This window comes from Crassostrea angulata, chromosome 10, assembly GCF_025612915.1.
Source record: "Crassostrea angulata isolate pt1a10 chromosome 10, ASM2561291v2, whole genome shotgun sequence".
Classification (NCBI taxonomy): domain Eukaryota; kingdom Metazoa; phylum Mollusca; class Bivalvia; order Ostreida; family Ostreidae; genus Magallana; species Magallana angulata.
The window spans coordinates 45,913,588-45,927,331 of NC_069120.1; the positions used below are offsets into that span (position 1 = coordinate 45,913,588).

Consider the following 13,744-nt stretch of genomic DNA (forward strand, 5'->3'; position numbering starts at 1 on the left):
ACTTTTTTTTACAAGTTTCTTTTACTATTACCCTTAAGATTTCAGTTTTTACAATTGCTAGAAGAAAAAAAAACATCGAGCAAGTGTTGAAAATCTTTAGTATTTTCTAACAATAAGATTGTATCTTCAGCATACAATAAAACAAATTGGTTTAAATAAAGATCTTTTTAAATTTTCTCAAACAGACGTGAAAAACCTCTGACGCTGTTTGCGTATACGTATTCGTCAAGGTCTTTAAAATATTAAAATAATGTCTTACTGTACATTCGAAAATTTAGACAAGCTCTTTTGTCCCAAACTTTTGGCTTAATACCTTTATTCATATCTGGGATATTTTCGAACATTTTCTACAAATACTGTTCAATAATACCTTGTTACGATATGCCAAATGGAGTCAAATGCTTTCTCAAAATCTATGAAAGCACAATATAATTTCATTTTCTGCAATTTGAAGAGCTCTATAAGAGAATACAATGAAAAAATATGATCTGTAATACTATGACCTCTACGAAAATCTGCTTGTTTCTCTGAAATGAGTTGAACAACATCAGCATACATCAGGAGTGTAATTGGTCTATACTTTTGGGTTCGTACTGTCCTCTTTGTGTTATTACACGTATATTATGTTACCACTAACTCAGTGCGTGGGTATCATATTTTGTTAAAATAAATCCAGTATAAAAATTCAACATAAAATCCTGGGTACTTTTGATACATTTATCAAAAATTCGAGCATCGCCACAAGCTTTGTTATTTTTCAACATATCGATACCGTTAAGTATTTTTTACGTGTAATTGCTTGATTAATATTAGTGTAAAGATGAATATCAGAAAAAATATTGAGTTCATCAAGTAAAAATACACTGTTATCTGACTCGTCTGGTTCATTACATTTCTTGTTAGTGTACAACATTCCTTATAAAATGTAAAAAGGTCATATGAATTTGTATTTCATCTTTTCTTATCTGTGTCTGTATTTAAAAAAATCCAGTATTCTGTAAGATTGTTTGTTCCTCAGCAAATGTTTTTCACTTCTACTCTTCTACATTACATTTTCATTTTTCAACCTCTTTTTATACAATATTTCTGTTTCATACAAGTCAATTTTTAAGAATATCTACACCACATGTTTAATCGAACCTTCTCGCTTTTGTAAGATTATGTCGATCATTTTTACATTCACGAGCGAGTTAACCATGGTTTCTTATATTTGAAAATGATCTTTTACTTGTATTTGTAACGTAGGTTAAGGCGGATGATTGTCGTAGAATAACAAATAAATTTGAAAATAATTCAGTTGAAGAGTTTAGAGTTGTAAATGTGACGTTTAATACTGTTTTGTTTTTTAATGGATTAATATTAAACAGAGGTTCAAAAATGAAATGTTTGTTAATCTTCATGCAGCTTTTGTAGTAAATGTGTTATCCCTTTTACAGTAAATTTTATGGTTTAACAAGAGACGTGATAAACATGTGATAAAAAGAATCTGTTATGATTTGTGATGGTAAAAGATTTCTATCCAACATGTACCTTTGGCATAATACAATATAATATGATATTATTTGTATCATACCATACAATAAGATGATTATAAAATAAATGAAAGAGCTATTTTGTAAATACATATTTGATCAACGTTTACTCGTTTAATGTTCTGTCACGTTTTAAATGTACATGTATGACAATGAAGAACAACAGGTGTTCTCGAATATTATCAATATTTAGGCATATTTTGATACATTTGAATTTTAGTCTAGGCAGCTTTTTCATATCTGTCCATATAGCCGTGATCGTATAGTGGTTAGTACTTCGCGTTGTGGCCGCGACAACCCAGGTTCGAATCCTGGTCACGGCAGTGGCTGTGCAGTCGCTGTTACGGCAGGGCAAGTTTTTTTTTTACACGCACTCTCTTTGCATTTTGCGAACACCGAGACTTTATAACAAACCCTTTAGTAAGCATACTTATCACCATCCAGATAAAGCTTATTGCTTTTCCAAAGTTATTTATAATTTAACTTTGCTTAAAGCTGCTTGGTCCGATTTTATATCAAATTTTATGCACGCTTTTAAACGATGGCTATGCTTAGTATATGTATTATAATAGACATTGCAGTAGTTTTACCCGTCAATTATGTCAAATTTCAATTAAGAAAAATACGTACAAAATTTGCTAACAAAACAAACGACATTAATAGGTACCGCGTTATTTTGCCTCATGTTAAAATTCAACTCTGACGACGAGACGAGTATGGTTGTATTGCGACTTTGACATCGCTTTAAAAAAGGTCGAAATGATCAGACAAATCACAAACAAACATGTGAACGTTTTGTTCGCTAATATTTCCAAAGTCTGCTTTCTTTACAATTGATGCATAGCATGCGGGTTGAATAACCCCAATCATTCGCTTTCGGATGCTCTATAATGATTATTTTTAACTTTTTGACATTTGTTAAAGGTAGATGTCATTTCACCATAAAAATGCGGTATATTTAAATTTCGGAAAAATCCCCATATTTTCAAAATTACACACCTTTGTTCTCACAGCATTTTAATCGACAATAATAATATTATTGACGTACTTAAATCACTTTTTATGCATAATTTATGAAATGATCAAAAGATATATGTTAATATAAACGGTAAAATGTTTCGTTGAGGCTTCATGTGGTCAAGACGTAAGATAGTATGGGTTGTGTATTTTTTCTGCAATGTTAGCGTTTTTGTCATATGAAAATTTTCAAATCACAATTTTCATACTTCTGAACAAACTCTTGTTTTTGCTAATCTTTTTACTTTGAGAGAAAGAAAGAGGGTATTTTTTAAAATACATATTTGATCAAATCGTTTAAGGTTCTGTGTAATTACAAAAAATCGGACCAAGCAGCTTTAATCTTTTACTAAGACTTTACGAGTTAGAAGAGATTTAAACGGCGTGAATGCTGCATCTGGGCCATACCTTTTAGATGTTGTAGGATGTTTAGGTTTTCGAGGAGATTAGTCTTTTCAAAGCAGTTGTCCTAAGATAAGCAATTTTAATTATTTAAACTGTCTCAACAGTATATTCAGCAAACATGGACGAATTGCTTGGATGCTGAATCTGAGTCATTGCTTTCGGATGCTCTATAATGATTATTTTTAACTTTTTGACGTTTGTTAAAGGTAGATGTCATTTCACCATAAAAATGCGGTATATTTAAATTTCGGAAAAATCCCCATATTTTCAAAATTACACATCTTTGTTCTCAGCGTACTTAATTCACTTTTTATGCATAATTTATGAAATGATCAAAAGATATATGTAAATACAAACGGTAAAATGTCTCGTTGAGGCTTCATGTGGTCAAGACGCAGGATAGTATGGGTTGTGTATTTTTTCTGCAATGTTAGCGTTTTTGTCTTATGAAAATTTTCAAATCACATATTTTCATACTTCTTAACAAACTCTTATTTTTGCATTTAATCTTTTTACTTTGAGAGAAAGAGAGAGGGTATTTTTAAAAAATACATATTTGATCAAATCGTTTAAGGTTCTGTGTCAAGTTTTGTATGTTCGACAGTGAGGAACAGCACGTGTTCTCGAATATTATCCGTTTCCAAAGAAAATTGTACGGGACACCTACGACTAGAACGTCAAACGTCCTCTTCTCTTGCATTGCACTCTCAATCACTTCTACACAATTTTAACGCTACGATCAGCCATAACTGGCAAACCCCGTAGCACATGCATGACCACCAAAGAGGTACGGATAGTTGTGACTGAGGCTTTAGATAGGATTGCGCCTTAGAATTGAAAATATTGAATCTGATCATGAATTTCATGTTTTCCAACATGTCAAATTGTTTACAAAATATTTGACATCAAAAATGTATCAAAGCGATCAAATTATAATCATTAATGTTAACAATATGTTGATGGCAAAGACGATACATTTTTAATCTACCTATTCTGACTCTTCAAAAACAATTGCGGTTGATTATGTATTTGTATTTGACGTCAGGGTTGTATATCTTTGAAGTTTTAAGTTGATCACTTGGATTATTTTTATCCATTAATAGTGATTATAATAGTGATTAATAATTTTATCCATGATAGTGTATAAAAGGATACATAAATCACTTTATTCTACACATATTATTATCCTGAATTCTTTACGTTAACATATATGGCAATTTCTCTGGTTACTTTTATAAGTTAATCATTATTATCTTAGAATATTTTATAATTGTGACTTTCATTAAATTTATGAAACACTAGTTCTACAACCACATTTAAAATATATGATGCTTCAAAATAGTAACTACGACCAATTATTTCATATATTAAAATACTAGTACATAATTAATTTGCATTTTACAAAAATAAGAATAAACGTTATTTTTAGGAAAAAAAGTTACTCAGTACAACCTACTTGAATAGATTTTTGAAAATATCGGAAACACCTAAACACTTCTACTTTCACTTTAAGCTGATAATTTGGGGAGTAAGAATGCTTCGTAACTTGGTGGACATATATAGAGGGATTTGTTTCATTTTTTTGATTTTGAATTTGTGAAGAGATATGTTTCACATTTTTCATTTTTTAACTTTGCCACATATGGGAATAACTATGACCGTGTTCTATAAATAGATTCTTCCTGGTTAATTCATATTTTTAAAAAAGCCTATACCAGGTAAGTCTTTTAAGTCTTTTAAACCCTTTAATATGAATGTTTTTAGATTTGTCTTATTGAAGCAATGCAATGTTTATTTTTGTGTTTCACGCGGCAAGAATTGAATATTCTAGCAAGCAATGCAGATAATAATCGCAAAACTGTGTCAGCGTCAGCGGCCTATGATTTTGAATTATTTCCTCAAAGAATACTACCTTCATAGCCCCTATTAAACACTAAGAGAAGCATCATACTATTTAAATTTACATTTTTTTCCATTATTCAATTATTCGTATGACGTGGGTAGAAGTATGATGATAAAAGGCATGCAATTCGTACATGTTCAATGTAACATTTTAATTTATACCACTTCTTTGAAGTTCGATGTCAGTCAACTGTGCTGTCAAACATACTTTTACACAAATTGAAATATTACAAGTCTCCTCATCACTATGGTGATATTATAAACACTGTATATTTTTGCTGAGCTAAACAATTGAGCTAATTTGATGGCATTGTCTGTCGTCCATGTATCTGTCTGTGCCTTTGATGGGAAGAATCAAAATTTAACTTTAAAAAACTGCTTTAGATGTATTTTTTGCCTTCTAAATGTCTACTTTAATTCAAGTAGCTATGATTACTTATTTTTAAATCGTCATCGATGGCTTACTTTCCGTGGATTATCTCTTGATCGATCGAAATTAAAACTAATTTAAAGCACGTAATTCACGGACTCGCATGACCTCAGACTTCCAGGTTGACAGTTGAAACCATGGAAATCTTAACATATATAAAATATTTCCTTCTCTGTAATGTTTAAATCGAATAACGATAACTTACATATTTTCATTTAAATTAAACCTGTAAATATAAACAATAATTTGCTTTCTTTTGTGCTTCTTTCGCTTGAAAAAGAATGTATCTCAGAGAAAAAAAACTACATAACCCGCAAACGCGGGTTATGTATTTTTCTGCAAGAATATTTACCTTAATACTCATGTGAAGCACAAAAAATAAAATGTTATCTTTTAAATGAAAACTTGATGTGTTATATAGAAGCAATTTATTACAATTTACTAGTATATATAATTTTAGTTTTAGTCATGGCAACAACTCTTTGGGTCTAATGAATGGGGCATTATTAAATAGGAGGGGACCTCCATTTCTCATAAAACTTGAAAATAAGACACCCTTCTCGTAAACATGTGAATAGTATCAGTGAAATGTGTAGTTCGGGTTGGAAATACACGTATTCAAGGTTTAAAATAAATCAGGCTTAAAAAGATGGAGGTCAGATAATGCGTACATAGGCAATCCACTGAAATAAGTATACGTAATTTTTAATGTGAGTCATACAAACGGTCGATCGATCGATCGAGAGAGAGAGAGAGAGAGAGAGAGAGAGAGAGATTGTTTTATTACTTTTTCAAAATCAATTTCAGTTTAATGTGTCATGAATTTTAATATTATTTGTTAATAAACCGTTTAAAAATAAATGTGTATGTAAATACCTTTATTATCATTGAAATGTATTTCACAATGCAATACACGATGAAAAAAGGCATGTCCAATGTGAGTAATGTGGCAAACGGACCTATCCTTTTATAATATACTAGGTAGACTTAACCTATTAGGCTTTAATTCTTATGCTTTATCTATTTCCATGTACTTTTTCTGTATATATATACTTGCTCTTCTTTGAATAATGGCTTAGAGTTCAAGCATAAACAAATTTTAAGTTTTATTTCCTTCTGAGTGTTTAATTAAGTCTTTTTCAATAAATAAAAATATGAATAATTGTGTACTTTATTGATTTTCGACACAATTTAGAGTATAGTTTATTAGTAAAACAAGATTAATTAAGTTTGATACAATGTTGATAATACATGTAATTAAAATTACTGACAGCTCTCATCCAATTTACTGGTATTAAGGCATAAAAATAGAGCATATAATTTTGATATATTGGAGTTGTAAAAAATTTATCACAATTTCTCAATTAAACATCTAATCAAAGTATCTTGCTTTGTAGAATGGATCGAACTGTTAACTCAGGAGAAGCGTTTCTCGCCTACAGTTTGCGAGATCGTGTCAAAGTTCACAACATTGTGAAATTTATGAGCGAATTACTAGGCATTCGTACCTTTGACCCAGAGGAGGATATTTTACCGGGACAAACATTACTCAGAAGTATAGAAATCGGCGTGGCGAAATCTAAAGCTTCGTTTTTGTTTATCAGCAAAAACTTTATTCGGGATAAACTTTGTCAATATCTGGTAGACAGTTTACTTTCTAGATATATCATCACCAAGGGAAAATACCGTGTCATTCTGATTGTATTAGACAATTATAAAATTCCTCGATTTTTGAAGAATTTGAATTGCATTCATTACCAGAAATATGTAGAAAAGATTCAGACTTACAACTTGAGTTTTGTGGAGAGTCTGATCCAGCTAGGAAGAAGTGTTTTAAGTGCCTTGAAAGGTTTGTAATTTCTTTTAACATGTTTTTGGTTTAACGAATAAAAATTGTTATGGTAAATTTGTAATATTCTGTTAGTTTTATTATCATCATTTTCCAGCTACGACCAGTTGAATATGTTCAATCTAACTATTTTTATATTATTAATATTGAACACTGTATCGGATAATTATGCCAGTGCCAAAGTGGCATTTTTGCATCCGCATAAGCTGCATGTATCAAAAAATTTAAATATACAGACTTAATAATTGTTATTGATGAACCTCACCTGTCAGGTAAGATATAGACCCTTCAGAATAATTTCCTACAGGATTTTTGCATAGGATACACAATTTTCCTGTAGGATATATAGCTATTCCTACCGAAATAAAAGAGCTTCCGGATTTAAAATTCCGATAGGATTTAAACAAAACTTGCTTAGGATTTAAAAATCCGATATTATTTTTCCATTAGAAAAACTACCTGTCTGAATCAAATTTCCTGCAGGAAATACTTTTCTACTACAGTAAATATAATTCCTGTAGGATTTCTAGAAAATTCTTAAGGATTTTCAATATTTCCTGAAGGAAAATTATTTCTCCTATTTTCCTATGGGATATTAATTTTCAAAGGTGGACATCTCACCTCACTGTTGAGCCACACTAAAACAAAAGAGAGTATGTACTGTCTAGACAATGGTCTATCATTTGGTAGGTATGGATTTTTACAAAACTGCATCTTAAGCGGGTGCAAAATGCCACCTTGGCACTGGCATAATCATCTGGCACCGTGTTATAGTATAAATATAACCACGACTAACCAGCCCTATTAACAATGCAAATACACCATGTTTTACAATTGATGCAAACTTTCAGTATCCAAACTAGATCACACACAACATGATGATCACTGTTGAGCTTAATTATTCAATATTTCAAGGTACCATCTCTAGATTAAGTTTCACGTTGAAGGAGTTTACAAATGAATGGTCCATGCATCGCATATCAAAGATTTAAGCTTTTGGTTATACCTGTAAACAGAGAACATGACTCTATAGCTTAAGCTAAAGATTACTTCGAGATATACAAAAGTAATATAAACGTTTCATTTACCAAAAAACTCGCAAAGTATTTACCTTCTTTTTTTCACAGGTCCACGTCATTTATTTCGAAGGATTCGCCCGAGATGTTTTGTGAAGGCCGAAAAACATGGCGAACACATCCTTTCCCGTCTTCGGAGTTTGATGAAAAGAGAACGTCTCAAGGAAGAGAATGACGAGTCTAACGTGGTATTCAGCATGTTTAAGATGGCCACCATGTTAAAACATTGTATTTTGTCCTGTAAATATGGAGACTGTCCCTTTTCTTGCAGTGGAAAACAGGTTAGGAAATTTGAAAAGCATCTCAAGGAATGTTGGTACATTCCTGTGAAGTGTTCCAATAAGCATTGTTTGTACACGTCACGAAGACATTTAATGAACGACCATTCCACAAAATGTCATTTTGCCATTGAGAAATGTCCAAATGTTGACTGCAATGTCAAACGTCAACTAAGTAAAATGTCTTCCCACTTACAAAAGTGCCCACATAGGGTGGTTTTGTGCACAAACAAAAGCGTTGGGTGTATGGCAACAATGTCATACCAGGATCTTAACACACATCTGAAAACATGTCCATGGTCATCTCAGCTTTGTGAGATATGTGGCGAACAAATAATGTACAAAGACCAATCTAGTCATGTGTGTCCATTAGGTACAGCTGAATGTCCTTACTGTAATCAAGAGTTCATCATGAAAGATTTCCTAAGTCATCTCAATTCTTGCCTCACTAAATGCGAGCTTTGTCAAGAAGATTTCCCAAAATCCAAAAAACGACTCCATGAGTGTCCGATCATGCAGTGCAAGTATCAGTTTTGTGATTACAAGGACAGAATTTTGAAGGTAGAATTGCATATGATTAACTGTCCGTATGAACCCACGAAATGCATTCATTGTAATAAGTACATTCTATCAAAATATTTGAAGTCGCATACTTTGGAATGCAACAATATTGTGCGATGCAGAAAATGTGGACTCGACATAGAAAAGTAAGGTGTTTTTGCTTAAATCATAATTCTTATCAACCATTTTTATACCCATCATGCTTTTATGTTTCGTTATTTGAGATTTTGTTGTTGTTTTTTCACTTAAGATCTTCCAAAACAGTACATGACATGTTCTTGTGCATAGGAAATACAAATCGCACAACATGTCCAATTTGCGTCGAACTACTTACAGCCGGTTCTATCAAAAGTATAACCGAGATGGTCCTCCATCACGAAATGCACAAAGAAAACCCTGGTTTCCGGAAAACACGCGTCGGACTCTTGGTTTGTTTTAATTTAATCAAATATGTAATATTCCTCTTTTTATTGTTTCTTAACAGCTATAAGAGAACACTACAAAAAATATTAGAAAACTTCATAAAATGAGATCCTAAAGGCCTGGCTGAGTAAAAAACTTAAAGATTAAGAATGATAAGAAATTATATGTCACAGCAAAAAGAATTGTAAGTGGTGTGTAGAACTATAAAAACTATATAAACATTTAAAGAATTCAAAATTTTACTCTGAATTAGTAAGCGAGGGTTGTAATTGGTAAAAAAAGGAAAAATGTTCAAAAAGTTATATCGTTATTCTGATATGGCAATCTCCTCATCAGAATTTCTGGTGAGTTTAAGTTCTAAACGATCTAAGGACAAAGCAAACTGTGAATTTTTTATTATAAAATTTCAGAGTTTTTGTTAGATCTTAGCTTTAACGATGAAAAATTCAATTTTTCAAATCATATGCAAAATGTACCTGAGTTACATTTTGAGACAAGTCTTTTAAACGGTGCATAACCTTGATAGAAAAAGGCAGATTTAAATATTGCATGTATACATTGGTAATTTAGACATGCAAAGACATATTTAGTTTAGACAAACCTGAAATGCATTAATTATGATGTTATATACAGTAACGATCTTTAATTTCACGCGTAATCTTTTATTGAATATTTCCGTTAACACACTAGATTTCTTTATAAAAATCGATAAAACCCCTCAAAGATTTGTAATATGCTGATGAAAACAGTAAATTTTGTTTGAGAGTAATTCTCATCTTAGTTACTTAGTGACTAATTATGAAGGGATTTTATATAAAGTATTCCAGTCTTTCTGACTTTTCATTAAAAATATATGAATCCGGATTGATAAATGTCCAACATTATTTCAGCCTGAAAAAAAATTGGGATCTGTGGAAAATGGGGAGACTCCAGAGGTCACCTGCATTGAACTTGCCCATGGTATTTTACATAATATCGATGTAGATCCGGATAATGTATTAGATAGCAAGTATTTACAACCTTCTAACTGGAGATCTGGCAAATGTCGGTTCCGGAAACTCTGTGAGATGATTGACAGAGAAGAGGACGTAAAACACGTGGTAAGGAATGGACAACACAATCATCTTCAAGTTCAACGAACTGTTTCGTGTGTCTGCCTTAATGACAGATCTTACATTCTTCATTGACATATTTATACTTATTATATGTTTTTTTAATGGTTTTCCATTATACATATGAATATGGTTGATACGAGTTTTACATTTTTCATATTTGTGTAGATAAAATTAATTATTTAATTCTAAGTCGACATATATTTATATATAGTTTATGTCCTTAACTGGTTAGAAGCATTTCAACGAGCAGCTGTTTACTGAAAATTTTTCATATCACGCTTACAGAATTTCGGCTAACAGTGAGTCTTCCATTCAAAAAACAAAATAAGATATTGAAATATTCAATTTTTCGTAGATTATAGCACGATTTAGTTACTACTAAAAATACAAAGCATTCCTAGTAGACAGGGTAAATATTACATCTCTTAATACAATTTACCTTACTCCATAATTAACAAGATATTATATACATAGTATATGTTTTGGAGGGTATCAGTTGAAATTGACACCCCCGAGATAAGGGGTGTCAATTTCATCTGTTACTCTCCTAAACAGGCACTATTTATTTTATTATACTTTTAAGGTCTTAATTTCAAAGAACGTGATAACATTAGAGTTTTTGAAAATGATTTAAAAAATGTTTCTTTGTAAAAATTCGACCCTCCATTGTGGCCTCATCTTATTCCCGAAGATCACGACTTTTACAAATTTGAATATACACTATGTGAGGTTGGTTTCACTAAAAATACAGCTTTTCTGCCCTATTGATTTTTGAGAAGAAGATTTTGAAAGATTTTCTTCCATATAATTTCATTTTATTTTTTACGAATAAAATGTATTATTACCTTTAAGGAGAGAAACTTCATGATTAAAAATAAAAGACCTTGTACCTAAAAGGAAAATTTATAAAACTTACTTTGTTATTTCTTTCTATTAATATCCTCAGTTATGTATTCTGCCGGCAATATTCTTATAGTTAACAACAAAATGATCTCATTACATAATAAATCCAAGCATTGAAAGTACAAAGAGAGTTGAATTTTATCCAAAGTAATACAAAACAACTTCGTTAAAGAATTCGGTTCATTATATAAACTATACAAATTTGGATAATTTTAACAGACAGGAATTTTATATCCAGATGAATCCTAAAAATTGCGATAAAGACATGAACGGCGATAAGGCAACCATTTCTCCGCTAATTATTTTTTATGTCTATATTTGTTTTTCTAGAGATTGCTTTTAAACTATCCTTTAGTCACGAATGCAATACATGTAGGGAAAGTTCAATTTTACTTAGAAAGACATCAAGTCAGACATGCATGCATATCAATTGGAGAGTGGGTTTAAAAAATATTCAAAAACAGAATGGGGGTCAATATTTTGCGGCCATAATAAGTTAAACAATAATGTTTAAAGATTACATTTTCTCTGGTTACTATAATAAGAAAAAAATTGTTTATACAGCATTTTACTCATAATAGCTGTGAAATTATGTTAATATTATATTTAAATAGTAAGAACTTTAAATTTTCATAATTTTGGTTATTCCCACAATTTTCTATTCTATTGTATAGTAATGGTTACAAAGATTTGATGATAGAGTTACTACGGTCAAATAGTTTAAAAAAATAAATAAGAAAACTAAATCCGTGATAGCTTAGAAAAAATTAAGAAATTGAAGTTTTACAACTGATGAGTAGAAAAACAATTACTCAGAACAACCAAATGAAATTAAATTTTTTTTAAATGTCGGAAAACACCTAGTGATAACTTCTAAGCTTTCACTCCAAGCTCACATTTCTAATTTTGAATAGACATAAATATTCTTAAGATTCTTAAATATCTTAAATTTTTCCGCCTATGAAAATATTTATGATAATCCCTATGCTTTGTTCAGGGTTTTTTTGTATTCTATGAGTAGGTTCTTCCTGACACTTCCCCAAATTATTAAGTTATTCAATACTAATGATGGGAAAAACTCATCATATCGAATAGCTCGTGTTTTAATCTGTATAACCATATATAAAGTACATGTATATTTCCCTCTATTTTTTACGGAAACTGTTTGTAATTCATACATGAATGACAATACATAAATCTACGTCCTCGAGCAGGCGACGTAATTGTCAGCGTAAGAATATACGCATTTTTTAACTTTTAAAATTTGTTTTAGATGCATTGTTTTACCTTTTTAAACGTCAATGTTAATTTAAGTAGCTATAAATATGATATTTTAGCAATGTTCATTTTTAACGTTTGCTACTTACTTTCTGTTTATTATTTCTTGATCGATCGATACAAAAGCTACACTGAGAGCATAAAACCAAAGAACGTGCTGGGGCTGACCCAAGACTTCCACGTTGTCTGTTGATGCAATGGAAATCTTAACATACATGTATATGGAATATTGGCTGTTCCTTCTGTATAACGTTTTACTCAATAATAACTATAATTTACAAACTTTTACTTTTAATCATAGATTTCAATTAAAATGCATGACAGAAGGAAAAAGTGATGCCGTAATCCTGCCATATCTATGTTCGAACCAGGCAGTGTTGTCGGACTGACCTCTAGTAATTTTTTTCTATTTCTAGTTTAACATCTGATGTGTAAATCATTTTTAAATGTTCTAAAATGGAACATTTAAGTGACAGTGTATGTAAAGCAGTTTTTAGTGTAGGAACATCCATTTCATCAGAAAAGCTGTCATCACTTGGAGGATCTAAAACTTGTAAAAGTAATGAGTTGCTTGATTTAAACAGAGTAAATACATTTTTCTCAACCTCCCTTAAATTGATCTCACCACAAGGGGAGTATTTTGGGAGTTGGCATAACTTTTTTGTCAGTGGGTGTATTTTTCTGCAAATCAATGTTGTCTATCTCCATTGGCTCAGATGTCTTCTTCGGCTTGTCCCACATACACACAGTGTCAGTACATGCCTCCGAATTGCGATCACTATAACTCACCAGGGCGAACAATAGGGCAACACAGTGTTTACATGTCCCATTACCTATGAAAAGGAAAATGCAAAATATTATCAAGTAAATCATTGATATTGTTCTTATCAAACAAATTGAAATGAATTGGATGACCGAATGATATGATAAAATGAAGATGATAAACCATACCAGATTCATACCAGATGAATGGCT

At 31.1% G+C, this 13,744-nt stretch overlaps 1 protein-coding gene and 1 non-coding gene across 2 annotated transcripts; both read left to right on the forward strand.

Moving 5' to 3' along the window:
• Positions 1-1,783: 1,783 nt before the first annotated feature.
• On the forward strand, positions 1,784-1,855 carry Trnah-gug (transfer RNA histidin (anticodon GUG)). The gene has a single exon. It is a non-coding gene; the product is annotated as a tRNA-His (tRNA).
• Positions 1,856-4,454: 2,599 nt separating this feature from the next.
• Positions 4,455-11,482, forward strand: LOC128164393 (uncharacterized). Its single transcript, XM_052828186.1, has 5 exons — positions 4,455-4,672; positions 6,684-7,135; positions 8,263-9,196; positions 9,301-9,478; positions 10,364-11,482. Exons 2-5 carry the CDS (start codon positions 6,685-6,687, stop codon positions 10,658-10,660), a joined length of 1,860 nt encoding a protein of 619 aa, XP_052684146.1. The 5' UTR covers positions 4,455-4,672; position 6,684; the 3' UTR covers positions 10,661-11,482.
• The last annotated feature ends 2,262 nt before the right edge of the window (positions 11,483-13,744 follow it).

Bases quoted from the DNA above. Each gene is read 5' to 3' on its own strand.
- LOC128164393 (XM_052828186.1), top strand. From the start codon at position 6,685: ATGGATCGAACTGTTAACTCAGGAGAAGCGTTTCTCGCCTACAGTTTG. The intron at 9,197-9,300 runs GTAAGGTGTTTT...TTTTCACTTAAG, and splicing joins TGTGGACTCGACATAGAAAA to ATCTTCCAAAACAGTACATG. The intron at 9,479-10,363 runs GTTTGTTTTAAT...ACATTATTTCAG, and splicing joins AAACACGCGTCGGACTCTTG to CCTGAAAAAAAATTGGGATC.